This window comes from Fringilla coelebs (genome assembly GCF_963513975.1).
Source record: "Fringilla coelebs genome assembly, chromosome: Z".
Lineage (NCBI taxonomy): Eukaryota > Metazoa > Chordata > Aves > Passeriformes > Fringillidae > Fringilla > Fringilla coelebs.
This window is the reverse complement of record NC_140031.1, coordinates 79,466,359-79,494,191: the sequence shown is the minus strand read 5'-3', so window position 1 is coordinate 79,494,191 and position 27,833 is coordinate 79,466,359. Positions and strand designations below refer to the sequence as shown.

Below are 27,833 nucleotides of genomic sequence, written 5' to 3'. Positions count from 1 at the left end.
TCTTTTTCACAGGGCTAGACCACGGTGAAACAGAGAGGTGATCTGGGGGGCACCTGGGTTATTTTGAGCAGGGAGTCTGAGAAAAACATCCTTCTTGCCTCATTACATCACTTACACCTGCAAGTCACCATGGAGACTTCATTTATTATCAGAGTGACTGCTTCAAAGGTGATCTTCAGCGCTGGGTCTGGGATGGAAGAGAAGAAAGCAGATCCAAGGTTTTTAATTTGCTCACACAAATCAGAGAGCCGTGCAGAAAACAGGCACCATGGAAACAAGCCCCTGCATTACAGTGTACAAAAGTCTAAAAAGCAGGCAAGTTAATTGTCAGCCTCTCAGGTTATTTTCAGGCATCAAAAGGATTGTTTTCAGTCTGCTCAGGCTAGGGTTTGGACAGAGAGCGGGGCAAGCAGGCACTCAAAATGCAAGCCCCCATTCAGGAGCACAGCAAAGTGCTCTCTTGGCCAGAATATTTCTTCCCACACCCACTGCAGGGAGACCTGTTCAATTTGGGTTTGCCAGGAGCCTTTTAGCACTCTGAGATGAGCTCAGCCTTATTAGAAGGGAGGCAGGATTGGGAAGCACGTGCTGCCTTCTACCCCTTGGTCTCCTCTCAGATGAAAAGGTGCTTTAAGGGCTGATGGTGAGGGGGCCCTTTGAAGTGAAACAGAGTTTTGGGTGCCTCACTTGGTGCTGTCCCACCCCCCAACCTGCTCTTAATAGCTCAGACAAATCCTCAGAGAAGCTTCCAGGTGGAGGTTCCTTTCCCTTTTGCCATTTATCAGTGAAAAAAGAGCTCGAGTGGCACGGGGACCAAAGCAGCCCTGCCTTGAAGGATCAGGGGGATAATTTAGCAAGCATGTCCCAGGAAGCTAAATGCATTGTTTTCGTGGATGGAAGGCAGTTTTGACCTTCTGCCTCCTAAAAGTCTTGATAAACACGACTGCTTTACACCTGGTGGTGTGACAGATTGGTTCAGGATAATGGGAGCCTCATTTTCCTTTTCACACAGCTGGAATAAGCAAGTTATAAAGCATAAAATCCCCAGAAGATGCAGCAGAAAGAGTCACTGCACATTTATTAGTGGTGAAAGACTAATTCTGTTGCAAAATTTTCAGTACCAGCTGTTAAAAGTAGCGGGAGAGATTTCCACCTCTTGCTAACTTTCACAGAACTCATAACAAAGAAAATTCTGTTTAGAAATGCCAGGGTGCTACTTCCCCCTGAATCCCCAGTGTTAAAAGCTGAACTTTGGTACCCCAACAAATTCATCCCAACACAGTAAATGAAGCCATGCTGCAGATCCATCACAGCTGTGCCAGAGTGAAAGGAAAGAGCAGGAAACCAACCCCAGGCAGGAGGCAGGAAGAGAAAGCCCTGGTTTGTGCATCTGCTCTGTTCCACACCCACCAGAATGGCTGGGAAAACCCAGCACACTCTGGAAAAGGAGATTTCCCTGCTTCTCCCAGCAGGATGATTGCAGCAGACGATTTTCAGGTGTCACAGCCTGCAGGGAGTTGACTGTGAAATTTCTCCAGCAACTCACCCAAGGGACTCAGCTGGTTTTCTCTTCAAGGCAAGCCTGGGAGCCCAGGTCACTGAAATCTGTTTGGTATTTATGATTTATTCTACTCACTTCTTCCCAGCCCTGGAAGGCTGAATCTCTGAGCTGTATGAAAAAAAAAAAAAAAAAAAGGGCTTTCTAGTCACATTTTCTATTCACCTTAAATAAAACTGGGCAATGTTTAAAAAAAAAGCCATGCAATTAAGGTTTTTTTTGGGGGGGTGCTTTTGCCTCTTGAAAAATTTTCACAAGCACTAATATATGCTTGTAGCTGGAGGGGGTGAGATGGGGAATTAAGCCCACTGTGGAAGCAATGTTTTTGAAATAAACAAATGGGCAGCTGCTTCCACAACAATAAAGGACGTCAGAAAATGTCACAGTAAATAATCCAGGGCATCTATTTTATATGCCAGCTCAGAAAATCCTTCTGTCCAATTCATCATTGGATAAGTCACCTAGCTCTTTCTGATTCTGCAAATTCTTCTCTTTGCTTATCAGAACCTAAGAAAGAAATAAATTTAGGCCTAATTTAATTTGTCATGACACCACTGATGGATTTTTAAAGAAGTAATAATGTCAGACAAGCTTGCTTTGTTAATTTCTATAGGTCTGCTTAAAAAATGACGAGAAGGTGGCAGAATTCAGTATTCAAATGGTGTTTAGGCAGCTTCCACACTTCAAAAAAAAATTTAAAAAAACAACCCAAAAGTAAGGGCAGGATATGGAAATTGAGGCTAAGCTTTCACAGAAGATAAATCCCCACTGGAATGGTAAGGCTGCATGACAAAAATAATTAATTTTGAGGACCTGGATCAGCCAGGGACCTCTGGAGATCTCCAGTCATTTTGGGTGAGCCACAGAAATATATCAGAGCCCTCAGGGCTGCAACCAGGCTGGACCTGGAAACCTCCAAAGTGGAGACAGCACAACCTGCTCCAACACGTGACTCAAATATTATTTCATTCTATTAATAACAACGTCCTCCATTACTCAGAAAAGCTGAGATACCACTGAAACCTGAAAAAAAACTCTGTGTGAACAGTGCATCCCCCTGCCAGGCTGCCCACAAGAAAAACCTAATCAGATTTAATCAGATTCCACCCTTTTGTGGTTCACAGAGGATGGTCCAAGCCACACAACCTTTCCACTCCAGCTAAAGCAGCCCTAATAACTCTGACAGGACATTGCAGAGTAGAGACAAGATCACACAAACTCTGTCAGGAGCCTTCACAGGCACTTGCTGTCAGCAGAGGACATGATGCTCCAGATTCAGAGCATCTGTTTCCAGAGTTCAATGTGCCACAGCTTGGTGATTCATACCCTGTGATCTGCACAGGCAGGACCTCGAGATGGGACAAACAGAAAAAAAAAACCCAAAAAAAACCCAAAAAAGCAAACAAACCAAAAACAAAACAAAACAAAAAACAAAACAAAACAAAAAACCAAAAAAAAACCCCACCAAAAAAAAACCATCAGCAAAAAGTGAGGAAAAAATGAAATTATTAACAATGGCACCAATGGAGAGCTCAAGCTTTACAAACTTGTGAACAGAGCACAACAGAGTTTCAGCTGTTTTTGGTTTGACTCCAAGGGCCTCAAAATCTGACTTTTCAACCAAAGCCTGATGCAATCTGCTCTCTTCCTTTCCAGTGGTCCAACCTCCAAGCCTGCAGATTCCACATGCTCTAAGCTGTCCCAGAGTCAAGAACCACCAGCCTACAATAAACAGGTGTCCTGTGCATGAACAGCAAAACCAGGATGTGCAGAACAGGGCAGATAAATGTTTCTGCACAAGACCAGAGGCATTGACTTGCTACATGGAAGCTTTCAGATTTGTTGGCATGGGCACAAGGGATGCAGCCAAGACTTTCAGCATCACAGAAATTCTGCCTGGGCACTCAGCACTGGAAACCAAAGAGAAAAAAAAAAATCAACCCTCACAATTTTTCGTCTTCCTGGCCCCATGCACAAATGTGAGGAAAAATAGAAACCATATTCAATAACAGCTAGATACCTAGTGCCTCTGCTCAGTGAAAGAAAATTGAAATTTGAAAAAGTAATGTATTCTCCTTGCCCCCAGTTTTATTTTCCAAAACAGTAAATTGGTTATTATCTGAAACATTAAAAACAAACAAACAATCAAAGCCTCCCTCCCAAAAAAACCCCAAACAACACCCCCCCCCAAAAAAAACCAAAAAAAAAGCCAAAAAACAGCCCACAACCAAAAAAAAAAAACCCCAAGTACCTCCAAACCAAAACAAAATCACAGGCAGACACCAAGCATGGGAAATTTCCTTCCAGCTCCCTTAAAGCTGCAAATTAGAAAGAACAGGTCAGAAAATCTTAGAATAGAGGATGTAAATAAGGTTGTGTTTAGTTCAATAAAATACCAGAATGGGAAATCTACCCAAAACCTTCATCCTACCACCTTCACAACTGTGACTTTTTCCAAGTGAAATTACTGGTCCCTAACACTGTTCATATCTGATGAACAGAGATCAAGCACAGGTGTCACTGGCATATTTTATGAAAAATCCCTTTGCCAGGATTTCTTCTCCTGGGAAGCTTCAGCTTCTCCCTGTTTTGCCTCTCTGGATGTGATTTGGAGAATTGTTTACCCAGCATGTGAATTGTTTTTGATTAATGGCCAATCACAGCCAGCTGTGTCTGTCTCTCTGGTCAGTCACAATATTTTATTATTAATTCCTATTATTAATTCCTTTCTTTGCCAGCCCTCTGATGTCTCCTTTCTCATTCTTTAGTATAGTTCTAATACATCATTTTCTTTTAATGTAATATATATCATAAAAGAATAAATCAGCCTTCTGAAACATGGAGTCAAAATCTCATCTCTTCCCTCGTCCTGGGGACCCTCAAACACCACCACACTCAGGACCAAACTCACAGGACTGCCTTTCCCAGCTCTCTGAGCTGTTTCTTGCCCTCAGATTTGGGACAGCAATCTCCATCAAGACTCTGGCACACTCAAAGTCTGTCTGACAGAAGTGACACAGCTTTGACTTGAAATTGCTTGAGCCTGTGAAAAATGCATATTCTATGATTGGCTTTTCACAAATATTAAAATGAATATTGTATGTGTTGTGTTAGAAAGTAATGCAGTATTAATTCTCTTAAGTAGTGTGTTAAATACAGTTTTGGGTTATAACAAAATGTTAAAATAGAAACTATGCTATGTAAGATACTTTTTTAAAGAAAGGACTCGCAGCGAGCTAGCAGCCACAGGACACCTAAATCCTTCAGAGAAAAAGAATTTATTGCCCTCTTATCAGAAGAAAGGAACTTCTTCCCACCTCCAAGGCGCTGTTAGGATTAGGAGGAAGAAGGTGACATGACCAGACCGAATCCTTTATTTGAATGGAATTTATGCATCATGGATGAGGTGTATGAATATGCAACAGGCTGTTGTTTTTAAGGGTAATCCTTTGTTAACGGGGGTCCTTTCCCTGAGAAAAGCACCCAGACGTCTGTAACCCTTTGTTTTTTGTTGTCTCATATTGTCCTAATTCAAATTGTCCAAATTATTATTACTCTAATTGTATTGCTTTCTTAATAACCATTCTACTACTATGAAACCTTTAAAATTTTGAAACAAAGTGATTGGAGTTTTTCACAAGCCCAACCCTGATATTGCCAGCTACACATATTTTTGTATATTTATAAACCCCTCAGGGTTTCTTCAGGCATCTCCCTTCTCCAGACACCCCACTGGTGTGTTGCTAAGACTCTCAGGCCTGGGATTTCAGCACTACAGCCCCCACAGAGCTCCCCAGACTGGCAAGCCTTTCCCCTTCTCTTTCCCCAAATGCAGAATGAATCACTTTTCCCCCTTTTCCCCCTCCTTTTTTTCCCAGTTACCTTGCCAGCCAACCATGCAAGGTGCCTGGTCAGCTCCGTGTGACCTCTGCCCACACGTCTCTAAATGTTAATTTAATTTGACAACAGAGCTGCTCATTCTCCATCTCCCCAGCGTGGCTCAATTCCTGATTACAAAATCGGAGTGTTAAACAGGAGGACAGCCAACACTGTGGCTGGGGTGAGAGGTGAGGGCAGGGCAGGGTTAAAACTAAGCAACCTGCATTTCCACCTGAGTAAGGCCAGTGTAAAACGATGACCCTGCTTCTGTTCCCAGCAAAGAAAAAATTGCAGAGCACAGGGGTGTCCACAAACATACAGAACTGGGTGTTAGCAGAACCCAGGTAAAAGGTGAGTGCACACAAAACTTAAATTTGTCTTAGTGTTCTAACTGGCTTGTCTTCTCCTCACTTCCAGAGTTCAGCTCCAGTCAGCAGCTGGTCCCCACCTGAGCAGGGGAACAGGGGACAGAATTAGAAGGGTAAAAAGCTGCAAAATCCATGGGTTGGGATAAAAACAGCCTCAGAGGGACAGCAAAATCCATGCACACAAACAAAACAAATCAAGGAATTCCTTCACCACCTCCCGTGGGCAGGCAGGTGGTGAAATCCCCATCCCCAGGAAAGCTGGGCTCCATCACTTGGGAAGACAAACCCCTTGACTGTGAGTGTCCCTGCCCTTCCTTCGTGTCCTCACCACTTCCTAAGCTGGCCATGACATCACACAGTCTGGAATGCCCCCTTGGGTCACTTGGGGTCAGCTGTCCTGGCTGTGTCCCCTCCCAAGCCCCTCCTGCCAGGGTGGCGAGAGGAGCAGAGAAAGGCCTTGTTGTGCAAACACTGCACAGCAATAAATAAAACATCCCTGTATTATCCACACTGTTTACAGCACAAATCCAAAATACATCCTCCCACGTCATCTCTGTCCCAGACAAAACCAGTACACTCACCATAAAGCAAAACAGGGAGAAGAAAAGGGACAAAATCCCAGAGCCTTGCAAAATAACACCAATTGTTCCATGCAAGAGATGATGATGATGATGATGATGATGATGATGATGATGATGATGATGATGATGATGATGATGATGATGATGATGATGATGATGTGACAGCCACACAGAGGGAGATTTTTTTCAGCTGGAACAAGTAATTTGATGACAGGCTTGCAGCTTCTCCACCTACAAACCACAATCATGCAAATAACATCTTACCACTGAGACACCTATTTGTGTAAGCACAGGCCTCATCACTCACATCCAAGGCATTCAGAAGGTATTATTAGGGCATTATAAGGCTTATTAGGGAATAACACAGCCTTCTAAAGACACCTCAACCTTCAGCTGTGCAGCAAGGGAACAAAACTGAAGAATCAGTGACTTCACTTTCAAAATCCAAATATAAAAACGGCAGAGTTCTGCACCAGAAGCAGTCCCATTAGGGAAATCTATTTTTTCTTGCCACCCTACCTTCCTACAGGGTGCTTGTCTCCTCTAAAAACACCAGTTTGTTTTTATAAAAACACCTGACAGCGTGAACTCCATGTGAATCAAATGCACGGCCTCAACTCCCAGCCTCATTTTGCATCAGAATGGTTAAATAACAGGTGCTGATTTTGCTGTTAAATTCATTATCCAGCACTCCACCTTCTATCTGGTGTTGGGTGAATTCTGTGATAAAGGTGCTTAGATAAAGTGCAGTCCGATATTTAAACATTTACAAATAAGATTAATAGATTAGCAACCAGCTTTAACCAGTTATTTTAGCATGGGAAGATTATCAACCCTACTTTTTCATTATGCTCTGGAATTTTATAATATCAGTGTTGTTAGTAAAGACACTTTACATATTCCTGTCCTCTTGGGAAGAAAGATACATGCTTAGAAGTAAAGCAATATGTACTCTATGAATTTTTGTTTTATGTGGATATCATTTTCTTAGTTCCACTTCTTGGATGGAAATAAATGCCTTAACCACAAAACTTCTTTTTTTTTTAATTGCACCCAGTGCAATGTGACTTTTTATACAATAAAGATATTTGGTAAATATCTAAATCATGCTAGGGGTTTAGAAAATACTTGGCCTCACAAAAGGAAAAATCAAGACACAATGGTGTCCTGAGAGAGTGACTGCTTTAGTTTTTGTGACTCTCCCCAAGAGCTGCTCTACCCCTTCATCAGGGACCTTCCCTGTTCTCCCCACCTGCACTCTTGGCTCCCAGCTACCCTCCCCTTTAAGCAGGGCAGGACTCTCAAGTGACAAAGGCCATGCTTTGATAAATCTGTAAAGCAACAGGTTGTTTCCAAACAACCCTGGAGCAGAGGGAATTCTGTTCCCCCCTCTCGCCAAGAGCAGCGGATGAATTTCCCAGCCTCTCCCACAGCAAAGGGTTAATTTCAGCAGGAACAGCTCTCCATCCTGCTGCCCCTGCCTGGGAGCTAAATCACCCTTGTTCATGGCAAGCTGAGTGCTTCAGGAATGACCCTTTGCCACGGGTTCTGAGGGCAACATAGGCACCCTTCAACTGGATTTAGAAAATGGCTTTTTGTGTGTTCTGCCTTCTTTGTTTGTGTAGCAGAGAGCACTTACTGCAAATTCTGTGAAATGTGAAAAATACGGCTATGTACACATTTAGCAACAATTTCTTACTGCAGCTGAAAAAAAATTACAGGGTTCTTGACTGACAAACATCTTTAATATATTGCAGTAGCTTCTCGTCTTAACCCTGCTGCTCTTCCAAGATTGAGTGTTCCCAGGTTTTTTCAGCTTTCCACAGGTCACAGCTCAGATTTTAGGACACTCACGCATCACAAATTACATTCATGCTCAAAAGGCACAATCCCATCATGAATAATTGTCCAAATGGACTCTGCAGCATTGCTCCAACAGTGTCCTGCACAATCCTGCCCTTTACCAAGGGGAAATTTTATATTTTAACTTTGAGACAGGGGAAGCAAGCAGCATTTTTGTTAATATCAAATACATGCTTTTAGGCAGATAATTTCTCTCACTTCAAGCAACCCAGAGACTCATAGAAATAAAATTTAAATTACTTTTTTTCCTCTCCACCTTTAAGCAGGAGGACCTCAGTGCAGTCAGACTACCCAAGAGTACTGTGTCGTGTCTGTGAGGTAAATGCCAAGGTACAAACTGGTTTGTTTCTTTTTACTGCCCTTGTTGTTTTGTAATCTCTTCATCATCTCCCTCAGAAGAAGTTTTAGAACCAAAGCCCTACACAAAAAGCTACAAGAAACAAGTAGTTTCTTTGTCTTTGAAGTGTCCCTATAGATAAACATTAGTTCTGCTCCCAAATACTCCATCCATCTCTTATTTATACCTCCAGAGCACCACCAAAGGTTTGCTCATTCTGACTCCCCATTTGGCCCTGTCACACCACTCCATTCTTTTATCACACTTGTAACTCTGCCAGGCATTTCCTGCCAATTGCAGGTCCAGAGTCCTCACCTCAACCTCCCTGTGGAGACCTCTATTCCAGATGTTCAACACTTTTACTGTCCTGGCTCCTATCCCACCCTGAAGACTATTTCCTGCCCCTTTTCCTATTATGAAATACTGTTCTTCCATCCTCTAACAGAAGCTGGTAGTGCTCCCTCTGCAGCAGGCATGCTTTCTTCAATAAGGAAAAGAAAGGGACAAAGGAAAAAAAAAAAAAAAGTTTTAGAGTAAAAACAAAGGAGTGGGGGTGGGAAGAAACAAGCTTAATTCAAATATAAAATTACGTGTCAGGCTTTGACAAGACTTTAGACAATTCTACAGATACAGCCAAACAGACATGTGGGAGACATTGCCTGGTTGTTTTTGGTTTTTTTTTTTAATCTTTGGCTGCTGCACGTTTAAAGTCAAGTGCTTCACATTACAAGGACAGCAACCAACCCTTCCCCTGGGATGGCAAACAGCTGCCTGCTGGTGTATCTGGTTACTCCTCCTCTATCACATCTAAAATCTCTTATCTCATGCAACAAGAATTTCAAGGATGTTGCTCCTTGCCCTCAGCACCACAGAGTACTCACATTTATGTGTGGAGCCATATAAAAATAGAGAGACACCTATTTTGAAAGACACTTTGCACTCCAGGTTTCTGAGGAGCTGCATGGAGCACAGACAACACGAAACCTTAGGGACTGTTTTTAGTGCCAGACCTTCAGCAAGTGGAGGCACACAGCAAATAATGCTTTGTAACAGCTGACCAATTTTCCATTTGAAAAATGCCAAAGCAAAGGGATGACGTGGAGGGAAGATCTTCAGACTCTACCACTATTAAGTTATTCCAGACTACTACCATTACTGAAGAGCACTTATTTATTAGTTTCACTGCAGATTGGACAGGAAATGCCAGAGATGCTGATGTCTTCATGAAAATGTGCTTTGATTAGAACTGGAGTCAAATTGTGTGTGGTTAACATTTATTTCTCTTGCACAGAAGGAAAGAAATTGAGTCCTAACAAAAACCAAGAAGTTTCATGACCTTTTTTTTCTCCCCTTCACAGGTCCTATATTCTATGAAGAAATCAATACAGAACTGGCACTTGACAATTTGAAGTCAGCAACATCAGCTGCAGTCTGCAGATACAGGCATCAGCAGCAGTCATGCATTCAGTGGTAAATGAATACTTAATTTCTTTCCATACACCACTTAATCACAGAGGGTATAAGCCTGCCTTTCTGGATGGTTTAGTGAAGACAAAATTTTGTAAATTGTGGCTTCTAACCACAGCGTGGTGGTTGTAGCTGTGTCAAAATAATGTTTTCAAAGGATGGTGAGTTGAACACTTGGCATCCCAAACCAGGCAGGGAAGAAGAACTGAAATGGTTACTGACAAACTTCTTCTCCCCACTCCCACCTTTATTGTTTCCATTGAATTAGAGAGCACTTTCAAGTGCAGAAATTCTAGGTTAGTTTTGTGCAGAGATGGATTTAAGAGAAATCAGAAAAAAAAAGAAAAATGTGGCTGCCTCCAAAACTCTACAAAACCAAATGAAATGTCCAATGAAACCACAGGTGACAAATCTGCATGCATTATTTGAGGACTTGGCTTTGTGTCTCTGTTTGATTCATTCATGCATGTTCTTGAAGTGAAGCTCAACCCAGCACTCCAAAATCAGTCACTGGCTTCAGGAGTGATTATCTCACATTCCTAAAAAGTTGTTAGTGTGGAGTAAGAACAGGGCATTTAATCAGTAAAATTGCTTGGGTTTTAGCTGGATTCATCAGGCAGCTCAGGACGAGGTAAATGAACCACAGCATCAAAATGCAGCTTTAGAGAGGACTTAAGAACAGACAACTACAGAATTAATATGACTTCAGAGTAACTTTTTAATCCCAATTAAAAGTGCATCATAAATAGCTTTTGTCTAAGCAGATATTCAGAAGTTTTACAACAAAGGTAAGGACTACAGTACCAAAACTTAGGAAGAAATACTTTATTTTCTCAGCTACTGTTCAGAAAGCCCTGAGGAAACTGATCCCCAAATCCCTAAGAGATCTGCAGCAGAGAAGCTGAGAAGCACTCTGAGCAGACAACTCCCGGTAGTACTTGGTAGAAAACGAGGCACAACATACCTAGGCAGCTTGCTCAGGTCACACCTCCTCAAAACCACATGAATTCCATGTATTCTTCCCTTTTGGCAGCTACTACAAAGAGAGACATGATTCTCCCTGGCAAGTATCCCGCTATTGGACAGGTAACAGTTTTTGCTAGCATGTAAGGTCAGACACCTGTTGTTCATCAGAAGTCACAAAAACACTGTTTCACTGCTGGAAAAAACGGGAACAGCATGACTAGTAAGGCTTCAAACACAGCAGCCATAAATCCCTCAGTCACTCAGCATACAAAGTTACAAATGAACAAAGCTACTAGCTTTTTTTTTTTCCTTTCTTTTTTTTTTTTTTTTTTTTTACAAAGAACAAGCTCAACAGACTTTAATTCAAATACATTTATAATAAGTAAACATTTCAAAATCAAAATTGGAGGGAGTGGACTGAAACACCCAGACATTCTTGCTTTACTCTCCACCCTCCTAGAGAAGGAATGGTTATTTCTCATAGCAGTTTGATCAGTACAGAAGACTCCCACAAACTAAAAGCTTTTGTCTTAGTTAGGTATCAGCTATGTAGTAAAAGTACATTCAAGAAGTCCTTGTATCAATTTGGTGTTTTTTAAGTACCTGACAGCTGGTCCTTTTACAGATAACAAACAGCCCCTTTTGGCATGCAGTTTTAAACCAAAATCCATCTCTCCCAGTTCACAGACAAACTGAGAATCCTATTTAGATGATGTTTACTAGCTGACTCAGGTATTAATGTTAACTTCTCTAAAATGAAAACATTATGAAAGACTTATTTCCTATTTAGCAGTATCACATCTCCTATTAATAGATTTGGGTTGTGCTACTGATCACTTACATGACATTCACCTAAGAAATTTTAAAAGAATAAAATCTGAATAATTAAAATACACACTATCTGGAAAAATATCACAGATGTATAAGAATAGAAAAAAAAAAGTAAAAGGCTTTAATACATTTCATTGTTTTGTGCAGATATTTTTACAGACTATGGCCAATCAATGAACAAATGAAATACAAATGTTTCAGTCTTTTTAGCTCATTTTTCAAGACACTTGACTTGTACTTTGAGCTTAAGTAGTAGCTAAGCAGTTAATCCACTGATAAACAAACTCAGCAGAAAATAATTTTTTTAGTTGTACCATTAAATCATTAAAATCATTAATATCATTAGTAGTACAGGAATTCAGTGCTGTACCACTAATAATATTTTTTCCTGCTTACTGTAGAGGTAAATTTGTAATCCAGGTAATTGGACTACAACAGTAGAAAAATCAAACTATCCCCATGTTGTGTTCATGTAATGTTGCACAGAACAGTTTTAGATTAAATTTACATTTGTTTTTATTCATAGTATTGCAATGATGGGCAAAATTACCTCCAAAAGTAAACGTGTTTTAAAAAAAAAAGATTGTTAACATTTTATGATGACTAAACAAAATAAATGATAAGTAAGTATGAAGAAGTAAGATTCAAAACTCTGTAACCAGAGTTTATTTTCAATATAAAGTTTCGAGTGTCAATTTTTTTTTTTACATTGGAATAAATTCCTAGTTTGCTTGATATCTCAAGTTTTGAACTTCTCATCCTTATAAAGTGAATAAATCCCCAAAAGTCCTTACTTAACAGAAATAGCTTGAACACTACAATCTACTCAAGAGCAACAGAACACTTATAGCTCTACTATAAAAGCTGGTTCAACAAAGTTGGGAAGGTGAAATTTGATTTGTTAAAGTCTCATTTCAGCAGACAAAAATTAAGCTTGCATTTTGTTTGCTGGCAGAAAAAGAATATTCAGCTCACTAGAGTGCATATAACAAAACCAAACATGCAATCTATTGCTTTTAAAACTTTTACTGCAAGATAACATTAAAAGAACAGTAATTAGGTATCTATAATTTTTTTTTCCCAAAGAGAAAATATGTAAACAGGATAATAATTTTTTTTCTGTATGTATATAGTTTCTCAGATCATTTCAGGGGGACAAAGGAGGGGGTGGTGTTTCTCAATAATCAGGACACATTTAACTGTAATGGGTTTTCATTGGAAAAAAAAGAAAAAAAGCCAACACTGTTCTAGTTCAGCATTAGACAAAAATACTGTGTTTCTTGCACTACTTTAACACAGCTGAAGAAAAAAACCCGAATACCCCTATTTTGGCATTCAGGATTACATTTGCTCAGATCTTTTAGATTTCACAAAGCTGCTATCCAGTGTTGCCATGAAATACAGACTGTAAAATCTACGTAGCACAGGCTACTTCCAATGTCAATACTAAGTGGAAAGGAACATGAAGCAGTGCATTACACTACATTTCTGGAACTAGTACAGTAAGAGTGAAAACCTAGAAAAAGTTAACCTACAGTTTACAGAAGGAACTAATTATCTGCAGAAGCTGATTTTTTGGTTGTATATATATTTTTTTTTTACACTGTGCGATTTTCTGCATCTGCTAATTTAAAACAGACATTGAAAACTTGTTGCTTTCTTTGCTTTGTTTCCCATGTTCTCCCTTCCACCCACCCCCTATATTCCATACACCAAGCATTATGAATATAAGCCCAAATATCCTAGACAATCCAGTGAACAGAGTTAGTGTAATGCACTGGTGTGAGGTGTGAAATAGAAAAAAAAAAAATTCTTTCAGTCTTCATCGAAATTCTGCTGTAGAAGAAAGTTGGCAGCCAGGTTTTCATTCTTCTCGCAAGCGAAATATGCCTGTATCACAAGTCCTTCAGGAAATCCTAATGCCTTTAACTGAAGAAAAGAAACATATTTAGGAAGTGCATTCTGCATGTTAGGCTTCTTTGTATTCTAGTGTCTTGAGATGTCACTAAAGCAATTACTGCCTTCTTGAAAATAATACTGCTGCCTAGCTCAATGGAGATTTTAGCAAGTAAAAAATAGGGTGCTGCCTCTGCCTTTAGCAAAGAGGAACCTCACTTGAAAAAGTGACTGGATTAAGTCTAATGAGCCACCATAAAAACTTGTCACTTCTTTAGTGCCACAGTAAGCCTAAAACAGACCCTGGTCACAGTATTATCATGAAGTAAGGGCACACTGCACTGCGGCAGAAAAAAAACCAAAAACAATTTCAAACCATGCTCATTTTAAGCAAGTATACAAAGCTCCAAAGCACTTTTAACAAAAAATTGCCGGGAACAAAAGCTCCCAGCCTGTGATCTTTAGTAGGCTGTCCAGCATATCACATTAGGCCATATTTTCAATTGTTTATCTTAAAAAATTAACTACACACTGCAGCCAAGACAAGTAAGCTGAGAGCAATGTGGTTTTCAGAAGTCAAGGAATTAATTAATATCTGGAACACAGCAACAACAGGGCATGAGAACATCAGAGAAGAACTTAGTACTGTGCCAAGGGTTTAGCAGCACTTAGGGGCACTCAGCAAATGAATTATTGTTTTAGCCAAAGGCAAGTACACTCCACTATTTGGAGATTTTCTTAAAATCCTCACAGCACCTGAAAGGCATTTCATGTATAGGGCAGATCAAATAACCATGAGAAAAACTGTGTCCTATTATCCCTCACCAGCCATTCTTAGATTTTATTTCTAGGCCACAAACAGCATGAAGGCATCAGCTGCAATACTAAGACACTTAAATTTTGAGGTTTTCATGGAAAGAGAGAGAAGCATATGGATCTCTGCTGGGTTTCAGAACAGGCTGTAGAGGTAATAAAGTTCTACTTCATAAAATTACTTTAAAAGGAAATGCAACAGACTTAAGACAATGATCTGTGAAGAAGTACATGGACAAATAATTTTATTAGACTAATTTTATTATTTGCCAGTTTCCTCAAGATCTAGAGAACTGACACCTATATTCAAATAGGTATCTTCTAATGATCCTTACTTTAACTTTGGTTTAGCTAGATGAAAAAACAATTCTCTTTGGGGTACCAAAACACTACCACAGTATGACAAAAGTCTTGCAATTTGTCCTGAGAAAAATCTCAGAGGCACTGCCATCTATGCAAAACCATTTTTAGTCAGTTAGACAGTATTCATGAATGCAATATACCACCTTAGAGTATATTTTCATGCTCACCAGTACTTTTAGAAAACAATAATTATCTCATTTTCATGGACAGACAAATACCTGGGTAACATTTTGACTTTGACTAATCTACTTAACTATGAGTGTTCTTACATTCCAAGTACTTTACAAACACTGCTCAAACAGCCAGGTCTTTGTACCTGGAAACCTGTCATAGCATGATTTAGAACAGTACTGGCTGAGGCTTCTACAAGAGGGATTACTTCCTGAATAATTCCTGAGGGAAACCCATTCCCTCACCAATTATCACAGGATGGTCTTTGATCATTTAAAATGCTCAGCCTCTTCTCAGTAAGACAGAGTTAAGATATTTTAGACTCAACAGCTATAAAGCAAGAAAAGATATGATTTGAAACAAGGCTACAACAGCTGTGAAATGCCAAGCATGAAAATACCAAATATAATGCAAGAACTACTAAGCTAAACAAAATTTAAGTTAGGTAGGTCTTAAACATGCACTGGAGTCAACAACCAACAGCAACAAGAATTTTAAAGAAGGAAGGCTCACCCTTTCTATAGCTTCTTTTTCCTGAGGTGTTACTTGAATGTAGTTCATATGAGCATTCCCAGCATCTCCTATTCCTCCAGTGCTGGCACCATCATCACTGCCACTTAAACCTTGGCGAGACTCTAGAACTGGCTCATTCAACATGTGAATAAAATGTTCCTGGTGCTGGCTTATTTGCTGTGATGCACAGAACAGTAAAAGAAATATGTATGTTTAAGTAACTGAAGTTTAAGCATGCCAACAGACGAGTAAAAATATTTATTTTCAGAGAATTAAGAAGTCAAAGGGACATGCAAAGAGTGCACAGAAAGAAAACTGTTATATCTAACTATAACAAATACAATTTTTATGTTTAAATTCAACTGCAGTGATCCTTCCTGCTTCCTCACCCCCTCTGCACCTTTTATGAAGTCTCAAACTTGTACCCAATGTCACAGAAAATACATTCTGGACAGCAACAACTGCTGAAAAGCCAGCAATAAAATGTTGGACCAGCTAGTAACATATGATCCCAGACAATATCAACATGTGACTCTCTTGCAAAAGCTAAATCAGAATCAGTAAGCATTATTTTCTTGTTTTAAGATCCACCTGAAGTAGTTGGGGGTTTTCCCGTCCAATTTGCTGTAGCAATGCTGGCAACAGAGAAGGATTTTGCTGGATAATTTGTCTCATCTGCTGGAACTGAGGCTGATTTCGTAAAAACTCAAGTGGATGTCCTGAAAAAAAGATCAGTGAAATAACATGTTTTTTTAAAAAGTTACTGAGAATCTTAATAAACTGCATATCTACACTGCAATTTTAGATAGAAACAGGACATGAAAGTGACTAATACACCACTCACTGAAGAATAAAAGAATTTGCTTTCTCACTCTAGCTTTAAGGAAAATTTCTTTATTCTAAGATTAAACAATGCATTTCTTTGTCACACAGTCTTACTTTAAGATCCAACAGCCTTGTCCTTATCTCCAACACTTTCTTCTGGATGTCTCACCTCTGGTTCATCTCAATCAGACACATCTACCCAATCCACTGTCTTGTCTCTTGTATTTTGAGCACCATTTCTAGACAGACCTTTCCTGCCCCTTCATTAGGCTCCTTTCATGTATTTTTCTATCTCCCTTTAAGAGGTAGATAAATGCATGATAAATACCCTTCTCTTCAGCAGGCACCAACCACTGTCAAAGTGCTGCACTGCTGAGTGAGGAGTCCTAGGTCATTTATAGGTCACTCCAGTACTAAACTTCATTTCAGGCTTAATTTCAGGTCTCTCCCTTGATATCACAGCTTCTGTGTGGGAAATATATTAATATAGTCATAGTGGACAGTCCCCAGTCAGTCACAGAGTAGAAAATCAGAGTTTAAGAGAGAAAACACCATCTGTGTTTTCTCATCTGTGGTCTTGCACGTAAGAATCCAGAATACTGAATTAAAGAAACTGTGCGAGTTCACTGCATTTTTTGAAAATTTTGCACATGACATACAACACGTCATTGTCCCAAGAAAGTACCACACCTGGAATTAGCACATTAACAGCTCTTACCCAATTCCCTCTGAAGAGCTCACAAGTACTTGGAATTTAAAACTGACTGAAAAATAGATTGGTTAGGGGCACAGTGTTTATCACATCTTCTCCAATAGAGCCTTTCTTACCTCCTAGTGAGCTAGTAGTCGTGGGTATAGTTGCTACTGCTGCTGCCACTGCTGAAGACTGAGATGCACCAGTGCTTGGTGGTTGAGGGGGGTCAGCCACAGCCTGATTATCTCCAGGTATACCCTAAAGCCACAGTTCACATCATTACCCACAGAATGCTGACAGACATTTCAACTGCATGCAGTATTTGAGTTTCAGAATGAAGGGGGAAAAATAAAAAACTTAATGCTTTCACTGCAAATACAAGGCAAGATCCTGTGAGTTATGCATTTAAAACTGACAGAGAACACTGTGAAAAGATTAATTTTATTGTTTGGCAGGAAAAATGTGTAGTTTGTATAAAAAGGCAGTAAAGCATGCCCTGCATCACTTTAAAACACACTTTGCCTGATTAAAAATACTTGCTTTGAATCCTGTTTAAAGATACTTGATATGAGTGAAAAAGTTAAGCTGAATATACTGTTACGCTATGCTATATTGTTGTGCAAAAGTGACAATAGAGCAACAAATTGCCATACAAAATGCTAAGATTAACAATTCTATACAACTGGCAAGGAACTGAGAAGAGATACAAGAAGACAGCTCTTGGGACCTCTTTCCTCAATGAAAAGCTGTCATTCACTATCTCTTAAAGGTGAAAAGGTCTGTATATCACCCAGCTTTACCAAGTTTAAAAAACATAGTTAACGTTTGCTTTTTATCTTTTTTTATGTGCAAGCAACTTTATATAGGAACTGACTGCTCAGAGGGCTGAAATGGACAAAGCTAAAACACAATTTTATAATAAACTAGAATGCTGGTTATACAACGATACCTCACTCTACTACTTTTCTCCTGCATGGAAATCCTTCCTACCCTAATCCTGCCTTCCTCACTGGCACTGAACTCCTGCACCAAGTCTGTCGTTTTAATCTACCTTTCTGAAGCCTGGAAACTTACTCATGGGACAGACACAAAGAATGTTACTACAAACCCTGTTGGAACAGCCCAGAGAAGTTACCCAAATGTGGGTTACCCTTGTGTTGGGGAACCACAAAATGTAAGGAACTCTGTGGGTGAAAATATTACAGAACTACAGGGTAACCAGACAATGAAGGTTTCTCAAGCCTACCATAAAAATCACTGGTAGGTAATGTAGATTAAAAGTCCTGCTGTAACATGATCTTCACATGGTATGTTCATCATTACACCTGAACAAAAAGGACAAATATACAGCTAATATAGAGGGCACATCTAGAAAAGGGAGAACTGGACAGTGCTCCAAGCAATGCTCTTTGCCTTACCTGTTAATTAAGAAGCACATCAAGGTATAAATCACCTGATCATCAAGTGCACATTTAAGCCACTCAGGGGAATAAAAGCAAGATTTCCCTATCACACACTTCATTACCTTCACATGGCTCAGTAAGCTTGGTACACATCCCTCCCTCTGCTGAGGGGGAGGAGGATTCCATTCATGGTATAATTCTGATGTAACTCTCCCTTATCAGCGGCTTACAGAGCCACTGATTAAATACCTTTCCCATCAAATCAGTCATTTCTGGCAATCCAAGTATAATGTAACAATTTGGGTTAATCTTATGAAATTACTAGTTGATTTCACCTATTCACAGGCATACGTCATCACTGCAATCTGTGTCCAGATCAAACAACATGTGCTTGCTTAAACTTCTAAGTTTGCTCTTGAATGGAAGGACTGTGTAAACTAGTTCAAACAAATTTACTTAGAAATTATTTGTCATCTTGAACATCATCTTAACTCTTGAAAACAAGCTTGAAGTATCACTCTCCAAATAACAGAGACTGTGTACAGTTGCAACCAGACAATGCCAGTGAGGCGTATGGACCTTGCTCACACAGCCACACAACAGAATAAAGCATGGTATTAAACCACACACAAGCCACTCTGAATGCAAACACTGCTTGGACAGCAAAAAAGGCCACTGTTGCCTTATGGTGGATGAAACAATTGTTTACTGTTTAACTGAGCAGTACAGTGGTTTTTAGCTGACATTGCTCTCTGCAGGGCAATAATCACACCAGGTCCAGCTTCTGCACAGAACAGAGAACAAAATAATTCCAGCTGGGAGGTACTTACAATGATCATCTAGTCCCACTGACTGACCAATTCGTGGCTGACCAAAACTTAAAGCCTATAAAGGGCACTGTCCAAATGCCTCTGAAACACTGACAGGCACAGGACGTTGACCACCTCTCTAGGAATTCTGTTCAGCATTTGACTATACTCACACTAAAGAAATGTTCCCTAAAAATATCCAGACAAAGAGGCTGGTTACTGAAGAGATGACAAAACTCCTTCTCAACTAGAGGTTAGGAAATCCTTGGCTGAAATAGAGATCTGAATGCAAATGCCCCCAAACATGAGTGTGGGGCATAGAAAAATAAAGATCATCTTTTGCAAGTCCTTCCACAGGATTACACCTATAATCCTCAATGATCATGCCATGAAAACTGAAGAATTTGCCATCTGAACCATGGACAACAAGTAGACTCTTCAGGGCTCATCTGAGGAACAGCTGTGCTTTAATTACAGTTTAAATCCTTCCCAACATCTTACCCTTGCTGTACCAAGGTTCTTTAAACCTGGACAGTGTTGTTACATTTATAGATCTCAATGTCTTAATCCTAATCTGCAGATTATATAAAAGATAGTGCTGATGTTAGTTTGGATGCAGTAATGTAGAGAAAGGGTCAAAGAACAGTGTCCTCAACAGATCAGATCATAGTAACTAAAAAGACCCTTTTTGTGATGCAGCAGGGATTACTTCAGACCCCAGCAAATCCAGAACAGTTATAAAGACCATTTACAGCAAAAGTATTCTTCTAGGACAACAAAAACTCTGCCATCTAATATGGTCTCCAAGAGCAAGACCATTCCTCCCTACTCTGTCTTCCAGCAGGAGGAAGAGGAAGAAAAAAAGAAAAGGTATTTTCCAGGGAAGGATAACACGACACATAAAGGGATATCTTATATAACAGAAGGACCCACTTTTTGTACAGGACCTACTGAAGGACTAAAAATTAAATGCTCATAGCAGTGAATGCATTTGGGAGATGTGCCATGTAGCTCCATCACAGGGATACTCTATCTCTATTCTGGAGTTCCTGAACAGAAATAAACTAGAGGAGGGGAATGCCATAAACTGAGTTCACAAGAATTGCACACTGTGTAAGACTGCTACACCCACAGCAGGCCAAACACTTAGGGGAGGCACTGAATTCATGGTGTATTTACAGACTAGATGAACAGTAAACCCAACATTTTTACAACATGAAAAACAAATGTTTGAACTTGAGGACTTATGACAGAGAGTTAGGAGCTATTGCATTCACCCTTGCTTGGCCTATGCTAGCTGGAAATTAAACTTTTCATGTTCTTGTACTCTAAACATTTGTTGTCAATTTAAAATCTGAAGATTACAGTCTTGGGAACATTAGCGTAAGTAGGAAGCATGCCAGGGACTTGAAGCTGTAACTACTGAAGGAGAACTTCATTAACAAAATTGAAGTTTTATAACTGGAGGGTAAAGATGCCAAATTTCTTATCAATCAATCAGAAATTCAATCCATGTGTATTTTGCAAGGATTAGGTCAAGATATCTGGTTGCCAGATTTTAATAAAATACAGATCTGCTAAAAGGAAAAACCTCATCAGGGTTAAAATGGTGTGCCAGAGCAAAAATTAAATGTACCAGAAATACTGATTAAGCAACAGAATCAGACAGATTTTATGCGGTTACAATTCACCTGTCAGATAAAGGTATACAATAAGAAAAAATCCAAAAAGCCCAGGGTTTTCATTGAAATGAAACTACACTACTACTTCCTCTCATGCCAACGAAGTTCATTTACCCCTTCAAGATTTATCAAATGAAAACTGTTTCTTCCCTAAAACACTGCTGAAATGAAAACACCAGTTAAATTAAGCACGGTTCAAAAAAACACCCTCTCAAACCTTTCTGCTTGTGAAGTATATAAAGAACACTGCATTATTAACAAAAACAGTAAAATGGAACCTAAGGAACAGTGATGATATAGATACAAAAGTAAAACTGATCTATTAATGCTGTCACTAAGAGGTGACACAAAACCATTGGCAGTTAAAGCTGTCACTGTAACTGGACACACTTTACAGATATATCCATATCGATCAACAAAAAATGAAAGCAAAGAAGTGGTAGAGGTGGTTAGGGATTACTTCAGTGTTTTCTATAACCACTATACCATGTCTGTCAAAATTCCAATCTCACCTTTCCAGATGGCAAATGTCACTGTCAGTGACTGAGTTCAAAATAACACGAAAATCAAAGTGAGAGGTATTAAGTGGAAAACAAAGGTGCAGGTAAGGTAAGTGCTCACCATCAGAAGGTATTCCACCGCTCTGTCAGGATTGTTGAAGCTGGCCCTCAGTGCTGCAATCACTTGCTCCCGCTCGTAGCCCATGGACATGATCTCAGTCACCATGTTCTCATAGGACTGACCGGTCACTGGAAGTCACAGGACCACCATTTTAAGGGAATAAGATGAAAATAATCACACACACACAAAAAAGTTCCAATGGGTAAGTGAAATTTCCACCTGAATTCTGGTCGTTCATTGAAAAGAGTACTTCATATTTACCACGCCGTGGTTCTGTGGCTTTAATTCCAAATATATTCAGTGGTTTCATTATGAATTTGATTTGAAATAGTGAAGGGTAATGAAGATAATGTAAACTTCTACTGACAAAAGCAGTACTTGTGATGCTTCTGTACTTGTAATTGAAATAATGTTCTCTCTTCAAGTTTTCATTTAAGGTCAAGGGCATCCTCACAGCTAATATTCAATTCCTGATGTAATCAAGAGAAGTCTCCTGCAGCTTACATTTGGAAATGTATTAATTTGAAATCTGCCTGTCAAATTATTAGCCATTGAGGATTTTCCAAATAAAGACTTTCTGCTATGCTGTTGTTAGATAGATGACAATTAGTGATTAGATATTGCTATATATTGCTGCATGCTGGTGATGATGACCAAAGTAATTTAATCAACTTAATATGGACCAACTCAAATCATGCAGAAGACTTAAAAGTTGTATCTAGGAAACTCGCTCAAGACTTCAGTGGGGGTTCAGGAAACCAAGTTATCTCATTTAAGTTTTAATTTTTATCTCACTCAATTTAGCATTTGACTAGACATCCATCACATCAAATCCCCCACCTCTTACAGCAAAAATAGATGAAAACTGTCCCCCACCTGCAGCAATCAAGACAAAAGGTACACACACTCTATATGGAACTATTTAAGGGCAAATGTTCACTACACTAATGTCACTGTAAGGACAATTATTATCTCTTTTCATAATTCATTTAATATTCCTGCCTCAAATGCAGACAGCAAGTAGTACAATTACAAAAAAAAAAAAAGTAGCTATTCTATCATACTTTGTAATTGGGCAAATCTTCAAGGCTATCTTTCTGGCAGGAAAAAAGCCACAAACAACCCTAGGCATTAAAATACCATCTCCTTCCTTGGATAAAGGTAATCCTGATCTCAGTGAAATCCTACCACTGACTGACTCTGCAACTAGCAAGTTAGTGACAGGAAAGTTAAACAATTAACAGTCATCATAAAAAAACAACTAATTAATAATAATATTTTAAAAATCCCAAATAAAACAAATACAAGAGCTACTCAGTTAAGACAAGTAAGTTGTAATTAAAGGAATCAAAGAAAACATAATGTTTTATTCCCCTAGGGAGAAGGTGTTTAACTCAAGCCAACATTAATACAGACCCACTGCCTGTTTCTTAATGTGTGCTTCTAAACAATCAGTGGGTGTATGACTTAAGGCAGTATACTCAAGAACAAACAATAAAACAGCCCTAGTCCAAGGGCACATGTGCATTACCCATAAACAAGGCATTTAAAGGCCTTGAATAATCTGAGTATTTATTATTTGGGCTTCAAAGTAATAGTGCCAACCTGAGTTTAAGGAATGGTAAGTTCTTCATGTCTTCATACAGAACTACAAGATCATTCATTTCCCATTTTTTCAAACATGAAATAAAAAAATCACCTAAACTTTGCTCTAAAGACATATACCTCTATACATAACTTCAGGGAAGCAAAAAAGCCAAGCCAATAATTGTCCCAACACAATGATTTTGCTACTTTTGCTCACATTGTTCCTTACACAGCACTAGTTTACCCTTACTACTCCTAAGAAACTAACCAAGCAGACAGAACACCTGTTGATGTAATTAGTTACTACTTGAAACACTTCTGTATTGCTTTTTCACTATAGGCAAGGTAGAGACCAGAAGATTTGATACAGGAAAAAGGTGCAAAAAAGCTGGCTAGCTCCACACAGGGTACTACATAAGGCATAATTAAAGGAGGAAAGCAGAATTACTGAAAATGCAGGTGCATGTACTCCATACAGTCTACTTTATAACTTGTGGAAGAGAGAGATCAAGAATAATAATGCTGGTGTGCAACTTCTGAAATGTCATGATACAGAGTCGGGCCTATCTGTCCCTAGTGCTAGTGGAAATGTTTGAGGTCAATGCTGAATTGATTCTGCTCTCTGCTTTCATCTTTCAAGCAACATTTTAAGTCTGGATTAACTCTCAAATCCAGTTCATCACACTCCACACAATAATTCTCGTCCTATGCCCTAAAGAAATCTTAGGCTGCTTCTGTGAAAGATGTGGTTGCACAAGGACTGCAAGACATGCAGATCTTCACGTAGCACACAAAGCCCCCTCATTCTCAGCATTTAACTGAAAACAACAGCAAATCACAGAAAACAATCCCAGTTTTTAAAGCGAAGTTAATTAATTTCAGACAATGTAATTGAGAAGCCAGAGTTAGAATATGTGTTGGATCCAACTTAGGATGTGAAAACACTCCATCAATTTGTGCGAGCAAATTCCCTTCAGGACAGCTTTTAAAGAAAAAGAACAACTGAGTTCATGCCTATTGCCCTTGAAAATTTATTGGCTGACAACACTTAGAGTATGCTTACCCAGAAAATCACACTCAATACCTCTTATTTCCAAACATGTTAGGGACACACGGGTTTCCTCCACCAGACACCAACCAAAGAATTCCCATACAAAATGGATCGTGAGGTGCTGCTCTTGAAATATTTTGGGCTTTTTCCCCCACTTTGAAAGAGATTTGAATCAAGACCACCACTTTCATTTAACTTGGTGACCAACACTGTTAACACTAAGTGTTGGTGATGACATCATCTTGGCCACCAAGATAATATGAATGGTTAAGGAAGCACCTTTGTTAACAACAATCACTTCAGCCAGCTTAGTTTATGTGTTACATTTTTGTCTCCTGCTATCAGTCTCTATCAGCTATTTTGGATCACACAATTTAAAACAGTATGACACACCTAAGATCTAAGCTGCAGCTGGACAGACTAAATCTAGTAGCTACCACTAAGTCATGTAAAATATTACTGCTGCTTCTAAATCACCCTGAGCTGCTTAATTACAGCACCTGCCTCCAATATATCCACATAAAAATCTAAGCGAAACTCTTTACTTGGTTTCACTCTTTGTACCAAATTGGAGCTTCACATTTAAAAACAAAAGACAGAATAAAAACCCCACCTCCTCCTTATTTCTGTACCTGAATTTGTTACACTCCAAAAGAACCCTAAAATTTCAGTAGGAGTAAGGAGTTGTGGGTTTGTCTAATAATTTCCTAGCTACCCAAATCAGCATAAATGATGGGCAGAGCTTTCCGTTGTCTTTATTCTGTCTATTCCACTGAGAAACAAAAATTATTTAAACTGTCAAAATAAGAGTAAGTTGACTGTAAATACTTGGAGGCATTCATTTCTCAGCCCAGAGAGCAGCAGATCTGGTGCTCTCTAATCGCAATGTGTCAAAAAGCAAAATACTTTCAAAGCTGTAACAAGTGATGTTGTAGTGTGTTGCAATTTCCTGTTTTAGACTTCCCAGTCCTTTCCCAGGTAGCAATAGCTTCTCTGTTCCCCTCCCCCTTTCTCGTCCTAAGTGATGTCCATCAAGCTTAACATTCTAGCAAGGGCGTTGTGTGATTGGCAGAAGTTCAAAAGATGCCTCTCAGCCCTGGGTCATTGGCCTGTTTAAGTGTCATTGTCCCCTGAGACTCGCCCTCTCCCACCTGGTTGGTAGCTCACCTATCCTCTCCCTTCCCCCTCCTCCTGGGCTTAAAAGGACCTGGGACCATGCGGCCCGGATTCTACTGTGGCTGTTACCAAGGTTCAGAGACCCTGGAATAAAGCTCTGGATTAAACCCTGCGGTAGAATTCTCTCCTTTCGTCTCACCTAGCCTAAGGACTTTCACCCGAGGTAAAGCCGAGTTCCTACCAGACTGGACTTGTTCTCAGTGTCTAGCTGCAACTCCTAGCTAGCCAGAGGGATCTCTGTGGTGAAAAACCACAGGAGCTGCCTTTGGCCGAGCAGTGAGGGCCGGACGAGCCCAGACACGTGCTATCTGTAATATTGGAATATTATTCCGATATTTGGCGCCCAACCGTGGGGCAGATCGACTCTGCACCCCCAAGAAGAACCTCAGAACCTCGGAAAAGCTCTTAGGCAGCTCAGCATCCACTGGAAGAGCTTTGGCTGCACAGCTCTCCAGACAGACTTTGGGACTAGTCCCACAAGAAGTCTCGTGGAACGCTCTGCGCCTCTGGAAAGTGCAGCTCCTTTCTGGTGAGCAAATTTTCCAGAGGAGAATAGGGGAGCCCCCCTGCCCGGGGGGTCCTATTCCGGTGAAGACACCCTGCCCGACCTTGCCAGCAACAGCTTCGATTTCGGTGAGTATTTCTGCTCCTGGGAGGGGGTAGAAGCTCGAAAAACAGTCTCTGCCATGAGTTCTGTTCCTTTTTGCCTTTGCATTATAGGCTGCGCAGCCCTGCGGAGCGGCAGCAATACTCTGTTAGACTGCCATTTTACCAGCCCTGCACTCTGGGGTGCAAAAGTGAAAAGCACACACATATTTACATCTAGTCTTCTATTCAAGCTACTTCGAAGTCAATAGTTAGAAGAGAAATTAAAGCAAATGGGGAAAAAAAGCAGGAGTGCAAGGATCTTCCTTTTACACAATAAAAATATATAGAGGGAAATATTCTTCAGTAAAAGAAGAATATTGAAGCTGGTTCCAAGATACTTGAAGGTCTTGAAGCTACTTCCAAGATATCAACTTCAGGTCTTAGAGAAGAGCACTTTGATTATAATTTTAACAATGACAGATAAAGAAGAAAATGTCAACATCTGCTAATCCGTCATGTTTCTGCTGCACCAAAATAATGTCTAATTTAAAAAAAAAAACTCTCCACTTACCAAGTGCACTTATAGCATCCTCAAAAAGATTTGATCGAGATGTATCACCTGTTGTACTGCAAGATGAAGACAAGTGCAATGGTAATTACAAAACTTTGGAAAACTTCCTGGTTTTCAAAAAAAAAAAAAAAAGAAAAAAAAAGCAGCAGCAGCTGTAACTCTAATAGCCCCTTTTGTTTCTAAAAAACCAACAAAGCTTTCCAAAGACCTCTCTTTTAGTCCTATAGTGAGAATAGATTTTACAAACTTACAATGCTAGCATTTTTAAAGCAAGGCCAACCTTCCCCCGCTACCCCCCAGAAGTTTGGCTCTTGCCCATCTGCTCAGGGATTAGCCATCTGCTTGTTTGAATGCTTTAAAGGGTGGGAGAACAAGGTGGATTTTCAAAAGTACACAGCAGTCTCACTAACTGCTTCCCCACAGTCACCAGTTTGACCTCAATGAGGACCCAAGGAGGTTGGTGGCAAGCACTTATTAAAATCTCAGTATACTGCTTTCCCAGGAATATAAACTGCTAACATTTGCAATTACTCCATCTCAAGTTATCAAAGTTGTTAAATTACAGGATTAAAAGCTCACCTCCATGAACAGCAAGGAACACAGAGGCACAACACTAGGCAGAAGAATACCAGTTTTAATCAGCCACAGCCAAGGCTGCCCAGTTCCCAGGGCTGCAAAATTAAAGCATCAGCCCCCTGGTCTCAGGGCGACACCCATGGTGGGTCAGCAGGACTCCTTCAAGGGCATTTCAGCCTACAGGGTGGTGCAACTCACTGTGGGGCAGCAGGAAAAAGTGTTGGGGGAAATCTAGACGAAGAACCAAAGGCAGGGAAAGGAAAGCTTAAGGCACCATGCAGAACAAAAGCATGGGTCAAGAGGGCAAAAAGAGGAGAAAAAGGGCCAGTCATACATAAGAAACACTTGCCTGGCCATGCTCTGCACCTCACCACCCATCCATCCTGCCTTTTTATTAAATTCTACTTCTAAAAATTTTTTGTAATACGGGGCGTGTGTGTCTCTATTCTACACACATGCGTGTATGTGGAATTCTAAGTGTTCACAGGAACAGGGAATTGTGAGATAGGGGGATCCAGACACCTGTGGAGCCAGCAACTGCTGAGACCAGACAGTGTGAAAGTCTGAAGGCCAAGGACTGCAGCCAGTTCCTGGGTGAGCCCTCTGTGTGTGGGTGCATGTGCAATGGCAATCTGAGCAGCAGG

General features: G+C 40.0%; 1 protein-coding gene across 1 annotated transcript in view; it reads right to left on the bottom strand.

The window, feature by feature from the left end:
• Window positions 1-10,786: 10,786 nt before the first annotated feature.
• The window catches only part of RAD23B (RAD23 homolog B, nucleotide excision repair protein), a 36,814-nt gene continuing 19,767 nt past the window's right edge, over window positions 10,787-27,833 (bottom strand). The window contains exons 5-10 of the mRNA XM_084225767.1: window positions 26,614-26,669; window positions 21,641-21,768; window positions 17,260-17,383; window positions 16,198-16,325; window positions 15,607-15,783; window positions 10,787-13,779 (exon numbers count right to left, since the gene is read on the bottom strand). Coding sequence (XP_084081893.1) covers window positions 13,666-13,779; window positions 15,607-15,783; window positions 16,198-16,325; window positions 17,260-17,383; window positions 21,641-21,768; window positions 26,614-26,669 — 727 coding nt within the window. The 3' untranslated portion in view covers window positions 10,787-13,665. The remainder of the gene's footprint in view (window positions 13,780-15,606; window positions 15,784-16,197; window positions 16,326-17,259; window positions 17,384-21,640; window positions 21,769-26,613; window positions 26,670-27,833) is intronic.